General features: G+C 44.7%; 1 protein-coding gene and 1 non-coding gene across 9 annotated transcripts in view; both read left to right on the plus strand.

The window, feature by feature from the left end:
- Positions 1-15,112, plus strand: part of LOC122681775 (agouti signaling protein) — a 93,153-nt gene extending 78,041 nt beyond the window's left edge. For all 8 annotated transcript variants that reach the window (XM_043884206.1, XM_043884207.1, XM_043884204.1 and 5 more), the window contains 3 exons: positions 10,632-10,801; positions 12,131-12,195; positions 14,734-15,112. In XM_043884206.1, the coding sequence (XP_043740141.1) occupies positions 10,642-10,801; positions 12,131-12,195; positions 14,734-14,910 (402 nt within the window). In that variant the 5' untranslated portion in view covers positions 10,632-10,641 and the 3' untranslated portion in view covers positions 14,911-15,112. The remainder of the gene's footprint in view (positions 1-10,631; positions 10,802-12,130; positions 12,196-14,733) is intronic.
- LOC122682297 lies at positions 3,108-3,307 on the plus strand. Its single transcript, XR_006337314.1, has one exon. It is a non-coding gene; the product is annotated as a small nucleolar RNA SNORA73 family (small nucleolar RNA).
- Positions 15,113-17,748: the final 2,636 nt, after the last annotated feature.

A 17,748-nucleotide genomic window follows, 5' to 3' on the forward strand; every position in this document is an offset into this window, starting at 1 on the left:
AACCTTCCTCCCACCTTCCTCCCTATCCCACCCCTCTAGGTTGTTATAGAGACCCGGGTTGAGTTTCCTTAAAAAATCCAGGGATAAAACCACCATATGACCCTGCAATCCCACTACTAGGCCTATACCTGGAAGAAACCAAAATTCATTCAACTTTTGAAGCATTGGTTGTGCAATGGGTGGTGGGGCGTCGTGGTGAAGAAGAATCGGGCCCTTTCTATATGATGCTGGCTGCAGGCATTGCAGTTTTCCATACATCTCATCATTTGCTGAGCATATTTCTCAGATGTAATGACTTTGCTGGGATTCAGAAAGCTGTAGTGGATTGGACAGGCAGCAGATCTCCATACAGTGGCCATGACCTTTTTTTGGTGCAAGCTTGGCTTTGGGAAGTGCTTTGGAGCTTCTCCTCAGTCCAACCACTGAACTGGTCATTGCCATTTGTCATGTAAAATCCACTTTTTGTCACACATCACAGCCCAATCAATAAGTGGCTCATTATTGTTGCATAAAATAAGAGAAGACGACGATTTTTAAAATTTTCGGTCAGTTCACGAGGCACACATTTATCGTGCTTTTTCACCTTTCCAGTTTGCTTCAAATTCTGAACGACCATAAAACAGTTGATGTTGAGTTTTTTGGCAACTTCTGTAGTAAGAGGATCAGCTTCAATGATGGCTCTCAGTTGTTGTCAACTTCTGATGGCCAGCCACTGCACTCCTCATCTTCAAGGCACTTGTCTTCTTTGCAAAACTTCTTGAACCACCACTGCACTGTACGTTCATTAACTGTTCCTGTGCCAAAAGCATTGTTGATGTTGCAAGTTGTCTCTGCTGCTTTACGTACCGTTTTGAACTCAAATAAGAACATTGCTTGAACTTACTTCTTGTCTAGACATCATTTCCCTAGTCTAAAATAAATATAAAATAAACAGCAAGTAATAAGTCATTAGCCAAAAAAAATACAAGAAATGTGCATTAAAATGATGTGTAACATAATCACATTTATTTAAGAATGTATTCCAATATCAAACAGCACAGTTAGACAATGCAAAACTGCAGTTACTTTGCACCAACCTAAATAACACAACATTGTAAAGCAATTATACTCTAATAAGGATTTTTTTTTTTTTTAAAAAAAAGCTCTAGCCAAATAATTGATTAAAATAGGATGGAAATCTCAGTAATTGGCTTTGGCAGTGCACATTTGGCTACCAGTGGCCTGATGGCTATAAAAGGAAGCCTCTCTCTAGGGCAGGAAATTCAAGGAGACTGCCAAAGGGGAAGGACAGCAGAGGCTGTGTGCTAAATAGAACCATGCGAAAGAGGGAAGAACTGGCAAGAGCAGCACAGAATGTCTGAGCACTCCAGGAGCTACAGCCCAATATTGGAAGGAGGCTGAGGAAATCAGAGGTCAACAATAATCCATGAAGTCACCCAAGACCCTGAGCAGTTTAACCACACTCTTTTTTCTGCCTACCTGAGGCATTTCTTTCACTTGTACCTCAACTCTAGCACTTCTTCTCTCCTCCTTTTTTTGTTAGTTATGTGTTTGTTTGCCGTCCGAAGTCAGGGACTTGTTTTTCTAGGGACCCTTTATTCCTCTTTTTTTTTCTTTTTGGCTGCACCATGTAAGCTTTCAAGATCCTAGTTTCCCTGACCAGGGATCGAACCCAGGCCTATGGCAGTGAAAGCACTGAGTCCTAACCACTGAACTGACAGGGAATTCCCATATTCATTTATATTGAGCATATAGTAAATTGACTCAATTGAGAGAAACATTTATTGAGGGCTTATTTTGTGCTGAGCTTAGGCATTAGAGCTAGGGGTAGTAGGGAGGCGATGGGCATGGAGATGAGTAAGGGAAAGGCTCTGCCATTAATGAGTGTTCAGCCTAGAAGAGACAGACAAATGAACAAATTATTATAATACAGTGTGTCTAGGGAGGAGACACTGCTTAACTCCCCTGGAGAGAAGTGACAGGGATTCATGTCAAGTCCCATGGCATTCAAAAAGGATTTGTTGCCTGATTGGCTGTTCTTCTTGTTAACTAAGTAGGTAGAGCATATTGTCACTCTCCTGCTACCCCAGAAATTTCCATCACTAATAAGCCTGGGTGAACATTAAGGAATGGGTCAGTAGCCCCAGTGGAGCCTCCCACGCTCAGCCCAGCCAGGCACATCACCAACCACCCAGGTGGATGAAACATGTGTAAGGCAGCGGGATCCTTCTGCAGCTGCTGAACACCTGGTGTGAGGAATCTAGGTAACTATGAATGAGAGATATTACTCCTCTGGTCCAGACCCTCAGTATTTGGTATAGCTAGTTTGACTGAGAAACTAAACCACAACAAAAATTAAGTGTTGCTTCTCCCAGCTTTTGGCATGTCAGAAACTGTAGCTATGAGCGAGAAAAGTAACAGGCTTTGAGCGTGTTCCAGGGCAGAGCAAGAGCCCCAGGTAATAGGAAGATATGCCATGAGAAAGCCCTACATTTTACTGACAACAGCAGTAGGTACTGAGAGCAAATTGCATGCTGAATTTAAGGTACAAAAGGGGAGGAGGGCCTTGCAAATTCCCCAGGCTCACTATCACACAACAAATATAACTCTCTGTCCAGTTTCTTAAATTCCTTTGATGTTGTGTCAAACAGCTTCTAGTATTTTATTTCTATCCTCCTTTATTGTTTCTTGTTGTTGTTCAGTCACTCAGTTGTGTTCAGTTCTTTGCCACCATGGCCTGTGGCACGCCAGACTTCCCTGTCCTTCACCATCTCCCGAAGTTTGCTCAGATTCACGTCCATTGAGTTGATGATGCCATCCAACCATCTCATCCTCTGTCACCCCCTTCCCCTTTGGCCTTCAGTCTTTCGCAGCATCAGGGTCTGTTCCAGTGAATCGGTTGTTTGCATCAGGTGGCCAGATTATTGGAGCTTCAGCATCAGTCCTTCCAATGAATATTTAGGATTGATTTCCTTTAGAATTGACTGGTTTGATCTCCTTGCTGTCCACGGGACTCTCAACAGCCTTCTCCAACACCACAGTGTGAAAGCATCAAAGTGTTTCTTATTACAAAGTGGTAACACGCTTGTAAAAAAATTCAAATACATCCAGCATGGATACCCCAGGAGGTCACTCTCCCCAGGCTCTAAGTGGAGTACAGGAGCACAGGGCCCTGCCCTGTGATGTGCAGTCCCTTCCCACAGTGTTGGAGGTGAAGCCGGGCATTGTATCTGCACCTGCATATTCCTACAGCTTCTCTGAGTCCTATGGGCAATGACTGAGAAGACAAACCATTCAGGAAACATCTTAAAAAAAAAAAAATCCTGGCTCCCCTCCCAGGTGCCACCAGCACAGCCCAGAGCAGGCTGTCAGGACTGCACCTCATGAACACCTAGTTAGAACAGCAGCTAATATTGCTTGCAGTCTTCAAGAAGATTCTGCTGCCTTCACCTGTTCTTCAGCTCTCATCTTTCACTATACCTCTGTCCCAATAGGCGGTTAGCCATCCCCCAGCACTGGGACATTACAATTCTTTCCTTTCCTCTGGGGACCAAGGCCTTGACCTAAAGGAGGAAGGTGTCAACTTATCCCCAGTGTCATAGCTAAGGGATGTCTTTGGCGTACACTCAGTGCCCACTGAATACTGATACACCATCTCCCTACCTTACAGAGATGCTCTGGACACTGCTGTCTCCCATAGCCTCTCAATCAACCCTTACACGTTAGTACTCAAGTGTGTGCACACACACATGCACCAACACAGATCAACACTCCTGAGGTGTATACACCACTCACATTTAGCCATGACTTTTCATGCCCTCTTTTCTAGACTTTAATCAGATTCAGTCACACTAACACATTTATAAATCCCTCAGCTCTTAAGGGTACACAAGTGGCATTTACAAAATCCTTCTCTGTGTGACTACTTAACCTCCCCAAAGTTCAGGAAGCAGGAATTAGAAATTATGGATTCATAGAATGTTAAAATAGAAAGGTCTTTCCATTCTTTCATCCATTAAACAAATCTGTATTCAAGTTGTACTCTGTGCTTCGTAATGTGTACTGGGTCATATAGTTCTCTCCTCTCGTTTCACAGATGAGAAAGCAGAGGCCCAGATGAGTTGAGGGTGCACACAGTCTCTTAAATGGCAGGTATATCCAAGAAACCTCACTCCCCTTTCTGGATTCTTTATATCCACATACTGAAGAGAAACTCATCTTAAGTCCTAACCAGTAACTTAAAGCAGATGATGAGTTTAAGAGGAAGAATTGCCATCAGTGATACCACTGATCAAAGAACATTCTTCACTACTACAGAGTGGAAGGACAGATTACTCTTAAGAAAAGCAATTGCACAGGTCACTGCCGTCAGCATTACGATCCTGTATTAACAGATGGAGTGTGTGTTCCCTGTTGAGGATTCATAGCACCAAGGCTTTGTATAGGTTCCTAACCCATTGCCTGAAATGGCAAAGTCCCCCAACTCTGAAAACTGTTAAGTTTTTTTTTCCTTTGCTAACTCATTTGGCAACAAAATCTGTCCTGAACTGATGCAAATCAATTCTCAAACTTTGTTTATCCTTTGTATATTCACACCATTTTGCTTCAGAAGCATCAATATATTTATAATGGGTGCTTCTAGACCCCATATATGTGGTTTAATATGGTATATAGAAGATATTGTTTTTCTAAAACCCACAAAATCCTGAATTTAAAAAAAAAAAAAAAGAAAATCTGACCCCAAGGATCATAATACACCTTGGTATTATGGAGGTATATTATATTTAGAATATACAATCTCTTACAGGATTGGTACAGGAATATTGGTTCTTACCCTCTCCCACAAATACACAAATAAGATTAATTCCACTGAGACTTCACCCTTCCCAGGCTCAGTCTGGTTTTATAGATTCTAAGAAACTGTATTTTCAGCTTATTCCTTAAGAGTTGCTTGTACAACAAAGGAAACTTTAAAAAATTAAACCTTGGAATTCACTATAACTGAATTAGTCTAGAGATGGTACCTGGTGACTTCTCCTTCCTGCCTGTTGTGCAGTGGTTAGTATATTAGAACTGCTGGTTGCTGTGATGGTGATAATTCTTGCATTATCTGGTGTTCAGAGGAAGTGATACATATTGGGTCTCAGTTAATCTCCCCCAAACTCCAGTCACTTCTTTTCTAAGTCACATTTCCCAACTATCCTTTCACTTCAATGCAGGAATTCTCAGTATTATTTTTTTAATATTTATTTATTTATCTGTGTCAGGTCTTCGTTGCAGCACATGGGATCTTCTTTGTGTCATGTGAGATCTTTCATGCTTGCTTAACAGCCTCCTGTGAGTCTCACTTTCTAGATAGGGTCAGCAAACTTTTTCTGTGAAAGGCTAGATACTAAATGTTCTATGCTTTATGGACCACATAGGGTCTCTTGTTGTTGTTTGGCCACTTCTCAAGGCTTGCAGGACCTTAGTTCCCCAACCATGGACTGAACCCTGGCCTTCAGCAGAGAAATCACAGATCCTAACCACAGGACTATCAGGGAATTCCCTGTTGTTTTTTTATTTTTTAATAGAACACTTTACAATGTCAAAACCATTCTTAGCTTGAAGATCATACAAATGCTACACAAAATATGGAAAGAGCAAATGAATACTGCAGTCACTAAAGGCCACAGATTCAGCTTCAGTGATAAGTAAATAAATGCTTGTGTAACAAGCTAAGTACTGTGCTTAGGTCAGAAGTGGTCAGGCGTAACAAATGGTAAAGGTGGAGCTTTGTATGGGGACCAGGAGGTAGCTAAGCCTGGCTAGGGTATATACTTCCTATAAGAAAAGATGAAACTGGAAAGGAATGTGGAAGGTAGCTTGGGGAGGGCTCTGGTCCTTCTCTGAGGCTATGTAGTATGTATTTCATTTGGTAATGAGGGTAACCCCTCTAGAGGAATGACATTGCCTGGAATCCAGCAGCATCCTCTTAATTGGTTTTCCTCTTCTCAGTCCTGTCCCCTCCATCTCCACATACCAGTCAGAGGAATCTTCAGTTCAGTTCAGTTCAGTTGCTCAGTCGTGTCTGACTCTTTGTGACCCCATGAACCGCAGCAAGCCAGGCCTCCCTGTCCATCACCAGCTCCCGGAGGAATCTTTCTACAATGCAAATCTGATTAAGTCTCTCCTCCTATTCAAAACTCTTCATTCATTTTCCATTGTCTTGAAGATATTGTCCAAACTCCTTATCATGGTTTAGAAGTCCTGTCATGATCTGGCCCCTGCCTCCATCTCCTGTTATATTTATTTATTTACTGATCTTTTCTAGTTCCTCAAATGCACCATCCTCTCTTGCCTTTAGACCTTCATGCTTGTACATGATTCTCAGTGTCTGCAACACTGCCATCACCACTTTCACTCTCTTCTCCAGCATGGATAAATCCAAATCAGCCCTCTGTTCTCAGCTTCAGTGCAACTTGCTCTGAGATCTTCCCTAAGTCTATGCACTAGTTGAGGTTTCCTGTGGCAAAAGCTTTATTAGAATAACTTATTTAACTTGTCAGCCATCCCTGATAGAATCTAAGCTCTGCAAGGACAGGCATCATTTTGTATCTTAATCACTATTGTAACCCAAAAATCTAGCATAACACTGGTTTATAGTAGGTACTTAACTAATAATTTCACTATGAAAGCATTTGGTATCATTCTGGGGGGTTCCGAAGAGCTCTGGTACCACAGTCCTTTATGTTGTGGTGCAGAAAGAATTCAGGAAGAGGCAAAGTGACAGATTAAGAAATGATTTATTTGAATAGGATGCTTATGAGTCTTATAAGTCAGGGGGTGACAGGGTGCCATACCCCAAGAATTTAGCGGGCTGCAGTTTTATAATCAAAGTAAAAGGGAGAGGGAGAAGAAATTTCTTTTTCTTGAATAGACGTCATCCTTCCATCATCAGCTCCTCCTCTAGGTTGAACAAGAGAATTTTCTTCTTCCTACATGACCAAGCTAGGTCCACAAATTATTGTTTTTTATGTGTGCAGAGAGCATGTCCTAGGGAATCATTAACTTATTGAGCTCACTGGACAAGATGTCTCATGCCACCATTGTTTAATTGTTTGTGGGCATGTCTCATACTTCTGTTGCATGGTTTTGTTGCCAAGCAAAACCTGCTTGGTTTTGTGGTTAAGCAAACCTGATTTTTTTAATCTGAGTAATACAGCGGTCTCCCCTATTTTTTCTACTTACAATACCCTAGTGGAATTAACTATTTAATGACCTGTTTTGTCCCTTTGTGAAAGTTGCTCAGTCGTGTCTGACTCTTTGCGACCCCATGGACCATACAGTGCTTGGAATTCTCCAGGTCAGAATACCGGAGTAGGTAGACATTTCTTTCTCCAGGGGATCTTCCCAATCCAGGGATCAAACCCAGGTCTCCTGCATTGCAGGTGGATTCTTTACCAGCTGAGCCACCAGGGAACCCCAAGAATACTGGAGTAGGTGGTCTATCCCTTCTCTAGTGGATCTTCCCAACCCAGGAATCAAACTGGGGTCTCCTGCATTGTAGGCAGATTCTTTATCAGCTGAGCTACCAGGGAAGCTTTTTGTCCTTTTACTCTGTCCCTATCAACAAGATGAATGAATATGTATGTATGAATGGATGAATGAAAGGAAAGGGGACTTTATTTAAAAGGAAGCTTAATCTGGTTATATGTTCTAGAGTCAAGGCTAATGAGGAGGCTCTTATGGAAGACCAAGTGGGAGGAACTAGACCACTCGGGACAGAAGAAATGGAAAGGGAGGGAGAAATGGTTGTGAGAAATGGGAGGAATAAAAATCACTAGAACTCAAATGACTGATTGATTGGAGGTGGGGAACAAGAGAGAAGGAAATTACTCTCCAAGCTAAGAGCCCAGCAGCAGCATCAGAGAGAGAAGGGTGTCCTACGAGGAAGAGATGGCTCAGGATTTGAGAAGGAAGGAGGAATGGAAGAAATCGTTCAAATATAGTTTTCCTCAGTCCTAACCAACTAGCCATCCCAGGCAACCCTGATGGCTCTAGTTAGACTGAACTGGGCTAGAAGAACCTTTTGGTTGGCCAAGAATTTAGAATTCAAGTGGCATCTAAAACAGGCAGAGAGGCAAACTGGAATAGGTGGGTATGACAGCAGAACTACAGCAGCTGGGAGGTGACCGTGAGGCTCTTGAAACAAAGAACCAAGTCTAACTGATGAGATGACCCACATGAACACTTGAAGAACAATGAAGTACTAAGCGATATGGTATTAAGTTTAAGACCTGGAAGAGTCCAGAAAAGGGAGAGAACCATTGGGGCTGACCTGAAACTGAGAGAGAAATGTGCCAAAGCTGACATTGAGCTGGGCCCTGGAGGAAGGAGAAAATGTGATTGGGGGAGCTCAGAGTGGATAATGATGTTGAAGCCAGAGCAAAGGCCTCCTGATGGAGGAGTAGTGTAACTGGTTCCACTGAGAAGAAGGTATGGGCTGGAGTGAAGAGGAAGTGGAAAATATGAGATAACTTAAAGAGAGCATAAAGTAAAATTTGGTAAGAGATCAGATGTAAAGATCAGGAAAGAAAGAGTCAAAAATTAAAACCAGCATTCTTGACTGTGGAGGGTGGTGATTGGACAAAGATAGAAAGCATAGTGAAGCCAGATCATGCTCGCAGTTAACTTATGCAAACTCAACCATATATACTTAGTGAGTGAGTGAGAGAGGGCAGAGAAGCAATTTAAATATGCAGGCGAGGTGATGCGAGGCCTTCCCTGCTGGCACAGTGGATAAGAATCCACCTGCCAATGCAGGGGACAGGGGTTTGATCCCTGGTCCAGGAAGATTCCATATGCCATGGAGCCACTAAGCCCGTGCACCACTACTGAGCCCACATGCCTAGAGCCTGGGCTCTGCAACAAGAGAAGCCACTGCAATGAGAAGCCTGTGCACCACATCGAAGAGAAGCCCCTGCTCACACAACTAGAGAAAGCCTGTGTGCAGCTACGAGAACCCAGCACAGCCAAAATAACTACATTTTAAAAATAAATAAATATGCATGTGATTCTGATCAACCTCCTATCCAGAGAGCCCCTGCTCTGCGATAAGGAGACAGCCACTCCAGAATTGGGAGCTGCGGATATGCTTTTCCCTCAGCTGGTCTCAGTTCCTGTACACCTCTCATAGTATGAACCTTTCATTATGCTGATGGTGATCCTGGTGTTCAAAGAAAAAGATTTTTTTCATACAATATGATCCCTAAAGGCAAGCCAATTACTTACTCCAGTGTGAAATTAAAAAAAAAAAAAATTCCATCATTTGCTAGCTGGAGAAACTTTGTACTCTGCGATTTTTGCTTTAGAATCTAACTTTACACCTGAAAATGTAACAACAAGACTATTTGCAAGGGAAACTATCCTTTAGAATGCCCTGAGTTGAGAGTAACAGAAAACTCCACTCATACTAGTTTAAAACAATAAAGGGGGGGCTTCCCTGGTGGTCCAGTGGTTAAGACCCCCCCCTTCCAATGCAGGGGTGTGAGTTTGAGCTAAGATCTTACATGCTCCCCAGCCCAAAACCAAAACATAAAACAGAAGCAATATTATTACAAATAAAGGGTTTAAAAATGGTTCACAAAAAAAAAAATCTTAAGAAAATAAAGGGAATATATTGGCTCGAATGCATGCTAAGTCACTTCAGTCATGTCTGACTGTTTGAAACCCTATGGACTAGAGCTCTCCAGGCTCCTCTTTCCATGGGATTCTCCAGGCAAGAATACTGGAGTGGGTTGCCATGCCCTCCTCCAGGGGATCTTCCCAACCCAAGTCTCTTACATCTCCTACATTGGCAGGCGGGTTCTTCACCTCTAGCGCCACCTAACTAATAAGTCCAGATACGATAGCAAGAACTTGCACAGAGTAGGTGAGGAGTGGGGATCCCACACTCAGAGACGATAAGATGATGCTGAAGCTGTGAGCCTTGACTGAGCCAAACAGACATTTGTGGGAAGAAATCCACTCTGGGATCTGTCTTTTTCATCAAAACCCAAGCTAGCAATAAATCAATAAATCTAGCTAGCCTATGTGAACGGGTCCGTCCTATCCTTCTGACACAAAACATACCTGCATTCATTTCCTCTGGATGTCAGAATATAGCATATGCAATGACATACACATTTGTCCAAAGGAGCCATTTATCCATGCACCTTCTCTTGAGTCTTAACTCATGAGCCTTGTTCTCTGTACTTTAGTAAGACTTCTGCCACTGTGAGGCATTACTGGGGACCTATCAACAATTCTGCTTAGGCCTTGGGTCTCCTGGAGCCACCGACTTATAAAATGAAACAAAAAGAGCACCCCACCCTCTGGAAGGCAGAGACCAATTGCAATGCATTCTTTTTCTCTTTGCAATCTCCCTCCCTTCCTGTCTTTCTTCCTCTCCCCTCTCTCCTTTCCTCTCTTTTTCCTTCATGAGTTCTCCTTTCCTGTCCTAAGCCTTGCTGGTCCTCCAGCTCCACTGGGACACTGGGCTGTGGGCTGGCGGTCAGAGCACCAGCCCAAAGAAACATAAAGAAAGCAGGAGGGCACACACATTTGCCAGAACCCCCGGCCCACCTGACTGCCTTCTCTGTCCCTCTCAGGCCTCCTGGGATGGACGTCAGCCGCCTCCTCCTGGCTACCTTGCTGGCCTGCCTGTGCTTCCTCACTGCCTACAGCCACCTGGCACCTGAGGAAAAGCCCAGAGATGAAAGGAACCTGAAGAACAACTCTTCCATGAACCTGTTGGATTTCCCTTCTGTCTCTATTGTGGGTAAGTAGTCTTACCCACTGGCTGGCCTGGGGCCCAGCCTCTGGGCTCTGGCCCATGAGAAGGTGCTAAAGGGGGTCAAACACTCCCCAAGCCGCTATCAGGATCCATTGCCGTAGGCCAGAGCTCCTTTGTGCTCATTCCTCAGAACAATTCTGGAGGAATCAAGTGCCCTTAACTCATTTGGTTAAGAAAGCTCTGCCTCTCACCAATCTAATATGCAGCTTAGCATGTTAGAGGCTCTGAGAAACCCTAAAGTCAAGACACTTGGTGAATTTGGTTTAACTTGGCGTTTCTGAAACTTACTGAATCATATAACTCCTATCAATGGTAAAATTTTTAGAAAATTCTGCAGAATATAACCAAGTCTGGGATGAACTAGTTCTTTCATGCCAGGGTTGAGAATTGAAAATGACTGCTCAGAGGAAAATATCAGAGGTATTAGAGCCTAGCATTAGAGAATTTCTGGTTCGAATTCCTCTGACAATAATTATAATAACATATATACTTATTTTCTGATAGGCACTCTGAAGTGAATACTATTTTTATTTCTATTTTATTTCACAGCTAAGTAAATTAGAAGTTAGAAAAGTTAAGTAACTAACATACAGTTTGTAATTGGCAGAGACAGTCCATAGGTCGCAAAGATTAAGACATGACTGAGCGACTGAACTGAACTGACTGAACTGAGTACATACCCAGGTTCTGGGTTAGGTTCTGTTTAATTCCAGAATCTAAGCTCAAAACTAATATTCCTTACTGACTTGCCTGTCACTTCAAAAAGAGGATATTCTAGATATATGGGAAGGGACTGGAGCACATTAACATTGATCTGTGTCAGATTTTCCACTATATAAACATACCTCATTTATCCTCACAACTCTTCAAGGTAGGTATTACAGTACCTACTTGCATATGAGAAAACTGAGTCTTAAGGAGATTAAGTAGTTTGTCCAAGACCACAAAGCTGTTATGTAGCAGAGTCAGGATTCAAATCAGGTCTGCCTGGCTCCAAAGCTCTGAGAAATAGGAAATAGGGATACCGGAAACACAAGACCATCCTTGTATGAGACACTGAGTCCATTTTCCAGGGCCTTCTTGGATTTTCCCTTTAGCTTTCCTTCAGAGGACTCTTTGCTCTCAGTCTCTGGCTCCAGGTCTGCAGCCAGGCTGCAGAAGCTGCTGGCCTAAGTCCCAAGATGTGATCTATCCAACCAAACCTTCATCCTCTCCCCAACCCTGGGGCTTCCTAGAGCCCTCTCTGCTCCTCCCACTTCACTGCAGTTAAGGACCCTGAGAAAATGGCTTTGTTCCTTCTGTCTCTCTCTGAAGCACTGAACAAGAAATCCAAAAAGATCAGCAGAAATGAAGCGGAAAAGAAGAAAAGACCTTCCAAGGTAGGCCTGGGAGTTCACATTGTCAGGATGGGACTGGACTTAAAGGCGGGGGGGGGGGGGGGGGGGGGGGGGACGGGACACACCCAAACTCTCGCTAGGAACTAAATGAAAGATTTTCCAGGGTTGCATGCCCCAGAGAAACTGAAAGCTACCAAAACCTTCCTGACCTCCAGCCCTGAAACAGACCACCAAGAGCTGAGGTCCAGGACGCTGAGTAAAATTGCTTACCTAAACTAAACTAGCTTGAACCCTGCCTAAAATAACTAGCTCAGACTTCCTAAACTAGCTTGAACCCTGCCTGAAATTTCACTGTCATTCATTCTTTTGATGAACGCGATGTTTCCCAAACCTCAGTCATTTCAGAACCATTTCTACAACTTTTACCATATCTGAGTTCCACTTATTTAATATTTGTTTAAAACTTAAAAACAAAAATACTATGTAACAGGACTTCCCTGGTGGCTCTGTGGTAAAGAATCCGCCTGCCAATGCAGAAGACATGGGTTGGATCCTTGGGTCAGAAAGACCCCCACATACCTCAGAGCAACCTGGCCCATGCGCCGCTACTATTGAGCCTATACTCTAGAGCCGGGGAGCTACAACTACTGAAGCCTGTGCGCCCTAGAGCCCATACAAGGCAGCAAGAAAAGCCACTGCAATGAGAGGCCCAAACACTGCAACCAGAGAGTAGTCCCCACTAACCACAACCAGAGAATAGCCCTTGAAGCAACAAAGATTCAGGACAGCCAAAAACAAAAATAAATTTAAAAAAAACAACTATATAATCATGATAGAAAACCAGTATCACTTGGCATAAATCATAAGTAACCATGAAAATAAGTAAAGTAAAAACAAAACCTTGTTAGCAAATTCTAGCTGGTTGGTGTTGCTTGCCAAAAGTTCTAAATCTGAGACTTGCTCTCTGTATTAACAAAGAAGCATTAGAAAGTGTTGTGAGCCTTTCCATTTGAAAGAGATTGAAAAAAGAATCCTCTCTGTGTGATTCAGTGTCATTTAATATTCATGTACTGCGTAAAATTGTACCACCATGATACAGGTTCCCACACTTTGAGAAATACTAGATTAAGGCACTGTTGAAATGCACAGTGTTCCTATTTTAGTGTGCCTCATTTGATCAGATCATTGTAAACAGAGCCGGGAATACTGTACTAGGCATTGGAAGGTATGACATGGCACTGTGATCACAATAAAGTTCCCTGTTCTCTTTGAGCCTTCTGTAAAGTGAACAAGCAGATCAGATGATTGACAGAACTGTAAAATCTATTTACATGCTAGATTCTGGAAATATAGTAGTGAACAAGAGAGATACATAACTGCTCTCATGGAGTTTACACTCTTCTGGGAGAAACAGGAGAACAGCACGTTAACCAGTGCTGTTCAGATAATGATAAACACTGCAAAGGAATGAAAGCATGGAGTGAGACAGAGGGAAGGGAAAAGTGGTCAGGGGAAGTACTCCAGAAGGAGGCAGCACTTAAAAGACTGAGAAACTTCGTAATCTTGAGCTGCAGTGTTCAATGGAAATGCAATGTGAGACTCATATAAATTAAAATTCTAGTAGCCAGATTTTTTTTTAGTAGCCAGATTTTTAAAAGGAAAAAAAAAGCAGGTGCAATATTTTATTTACCCCAGTAGACCCCAAATATTATCATTTTAATACGTAACCAACATAAAAAGTTATTGATATTTTACTTTTTTTGTGCTAAGTCTTTGACTTTTACACTCTCAATTCCGATGCCCAGTTTTTAACACTAGTGAAATACAGTCCTAACAAAACAATATAGTTGTCTTTAATGAGAAACATTTTACTTCAGCTTTAAATTTTAATTAAAATTAAATAAAAATTGAAAACCCGGTTCCTCAGTTGCACTAGACACATTTAAAGTACTCAGCAGCCACATATGGTGGGTGGCTGCCTGCACTGGACAGCATAGCTAAGAATGTCCCCAGGAAAGGAAGCCCCAAAACAAAGCGCCTGCAACAGGAACTCATTTGCTGTGTTCGGTGCACAGAGGGCGGGCAGGTCGGGCAGTGTGTTTAAGACCAGTGGGAGTGGTAGGCGGGCCAAACCACAGAGGGCCTCAGGGATCCAAGTGAGGGGAAGGAGGATGCGCTTAGTTCCTTGTGCGCTGGAGATTGCACAGTAAGGGGGCAAGGGCAGCAAACAGTGGCCAAGCCCAGGGTTTCAGCCGTAGTGAAGAAGTGGCTAGACTCCGGACCTACCGTGAAGGCAGAACCAATAGGGATTGCGGATACACTGGAAGGGGAAGACAACAAAGACGGTAGTTAAAAACCGTGCAGCTGAATGGGATCCCCTGGGGAGAGAAGAGGCCAGGCCCGAGCCAGTTAGGTGTTGTTGGCGAAGCAGGCGGGTACCCGCTAGGGTGCTCTGTGGGCATGAGTCGAGCGGGCGGTGGACAGCAGGTGGGGACGTCTAGTCCGAGGAGTTCCCTGGCAGGGGTGAGGACAACTGGGGCGGACGTGGATGGCTCGGGCAGCCCCGGCATTTCCCCGCAGAGAAAAGCTCCGATGAAGAACGTGGCACGGCCCCGGCCCCCGCCGCCTACCCCCTGCGTGGCCACCCGCGACAGCTGCAAGCCTCCAGCGCCCGCCTGCTGCGACCCGTGCGCCTTCTGCCAGTGCCGCTTCTTCCGCAGCGTCTGCTCCTGCCGCGTGCTCAACCCCACCTGCTGAGCGCGCCTCAGGGCGGGCTTCCAAAGGCGGGGCTCCAGGGACCCTGGGGCCTTTCTGGGGCGGGAGAGCTCTGGTAGGAGGGGCTTCAGAGAACGGAGTGGGCGTGGATATTGACGTTGGGGCGGGGCTCTAAGGAGGCGGGGCTTCAGGAAGTCTAGGCTAGGGCTGGGCTAAAATCCAAATACATGTAGTCTTCTCGAAAGTGTGTGGCTGTTTCTTTAAGGAACCCGAACTATCCTTTTCCCTTCGCTGAGTCCCCTGCACCGCAGAAGTTCCGCGAGCTGCGCACCTGCTCTCTCCCGGGCCTGGGGAAACGCAGTTACCTAGCCCTGAGGCTGCGCTCCTGGTAAGCGTTTTTCTGGATCTGGCCGCCAGAGACAGTGCTGCCCCCTACCTTTAACCCTGGGGACACCCGAAGCTGCCTCCAAAATCAGGGAGGCAGAAAGAAAGTGAAGACGCTCAGTCGTGTCCGTCTCTGCAGTCCCATGGACTGTAGCCCGCCAAGGACTTCCAGACACCCGAAGCTGCCTCCAAAACCAGGGAGGCAGAATGCAACCGTTAAGGAACTGCTGGGCCTCCCAGGCGTGGCTGTGGTAAAGAACTCGCCTGCCAATGCAGGAGACACAAGAGACATCGATTTGATGGTCCCTGGTAGGGAAGATGATTCCCTGGAGTAGGAGTAGGAAATGGCAACCCGCTCCAGTATTCTTGTCTGGTATACAAAGGGGCAGGCAGTCCATGGGGGTCACAAAGAGTCAGACACGACTGAGCACACATTCAGTCTTTCACCCTACCCCCCTTCTAAGGAGCTCCCCTCACCTCCACAAAAACAAAATGACTACAACTCCATACCCAGTCTTACTGTGCTGTCTGCCCTGAGGGGTCTGGGTCTGTGAATACAAGCTGGGGTGGCTGATTGTAACTGGACATTGCTGTGGCTCCAACGGCCAGAAAGCTCTGGCCTGAGGATCCTACAGCCTTAGGAGGCTCCACCAAAAAGGTTAGCCTCAGAAACAAAATAAAGGAGGGGGTTAGATAGGGGGGGCGGTCTACTAGAGAGTTCTGGGGACCTCAAAGAATCAAAGGATAAGTCATGTGAAAAGCCTCAGAAAGGATAGGACCCTGAAGGACATGAAAGGAGCCAGGTCAAAGAAACCAATGGACAGTGTTTTCAGGGCTAAGTTACCTTCAGACACTTCAGTTCTTGCATGGGACCATTCATAATTCAAGTTCCCAAGAAAAAGAAGGTGTGTTTCTCCCACTCCCAGGCTAAAAGAGCTCTAACCAGTGGTCCCCAGCCATTTTTAATTTTGAAAGCCTGAACTTTTCCTCACTCCTTACCCCAGCTCTGTCAACTAGGAAGGAGGCAGTGAGCCTGGCATGGTGACTAGGCAGCAATTTTTTTCTGGGTTATTAGGGGCCTGTCTTCTTCAAGTGTCCCAAACTGTCACCTATAGCCCCATCCTTAGAGATTCTGAGTCTGTGGAAAACTGAGATGAAGCATCTTATCTTTGGAAGGTCCCTGGGAGGTGCTGTTTTGGGGAGAGAGGCAGTAAAGGTTAACAGGGTCTGTGAAAAAGGACCAGCCAGGGTGGGGGCAGTCACACAAAAACTCCTAGCACTTTGAGAGGCAAGGGCTCTCAGTGATAGCACCTGCTTGCCCTGCTTGGCTGAGGGTATCCCTGCCAGTAGAAAAGGTAGACAAGCTGAGATTTCAGCTGTCAATGTTCCCCAGAACTAGAGCTTTTCCCAAAGGAATTACCATAAACAAGAAAGAAGAAACTGCAAACAGTGGTGATACAAGAAGATAATTTAAAAAACAATAATAACAAGGCCTGTTGTACACAAGAAAGAGAGTCTAGAGAGAGTGACTGAACAATGTGAAGCAGTTTCCTCAGCCCTGATAACCACCATTTATCTCTGTCCTTGGAGGTGAGGACAGTGGGACTCAAGGGCCAGCACAGGTGGGGCTGCCCCCCACCCCGACCCACTTGTCTACTTACAATCTTTCATCTTTCAAATGTCTCAAAACTCCTTTCCAAGGAACTTTCTCCACTGGAGATCCACATTGTGCCTGCAGTGACACAACCAGCGTGGAATGAAGGACGCAAACATCAGATCCGAGACTGGACAGAGCTGGAACTACCCGGGCAGAGAACACACATGTAGAAAAATGATGGGTGCTCCAGGCTAGGCTGAGGACACGATTCTGCACATTGGGAAAAGTCTGCATTTTTCTGGGCTTCTATTCACTTGTCTATAAAATGGGAGATCATCACTCTTGCTGTTCTTATTGTAAATCTGAAATAGTATTGCTTCTTATACCTTAAAGCAAGCAACATAGAGAGAGAGAGAGAAGCTCTTTTGTGTTCTGTCATTTAGGCTGCAAGCCCACAGAACCTTCTGTTCCCTGTACCAGAACTGCTGCTGAGTAAATGTCATCAGTAATTAGAATATTGGGAACATATTGTAGCCACTGCTCCGGTGTTTTCCAGACATTGCTCACCAGCCAGGCACCATTCTCCCCCCAGATGAGGCCAGAGATGCAAAGCCAAAGACCCAATCCATTAGTGACAAAACCACTAGGCTGCTGGATCCAGACAACCACGTGGAAGCCCAACCCATTCTGTCCTTCAGCAAATGTGTATTGAGCACCTACCAGGCACGAGGCCTTGTGCCAGGTGTTGTGAATATTGTGGTGAACAAGTCCAGTCCTCTTCTTACAGAGCTTACAGTTTAGTGGACAATGACCACCAGCCCTTATTAAAAGTCAGAACCACTGTTAGCACTGGAGAAGGGAATGGCAATCTACTCCAGTATTCTTGCCTGGAGAATCGC

The sequence above is a fragment of the Cervus elaphus genome, chromosome 23 (genome assembly GCF_910594005.1).
Source record: "Cervus elaphus chromosome 23, mCerEla1.1, whole genome shotgun sequence".
In the NCBI taxonomy this organism is placed as follows: Eukaryota; Metazoa; Chordata; class Mammalia; order Artiodactyla; family Cervidae; genus Cervus; species Cervus elaphus.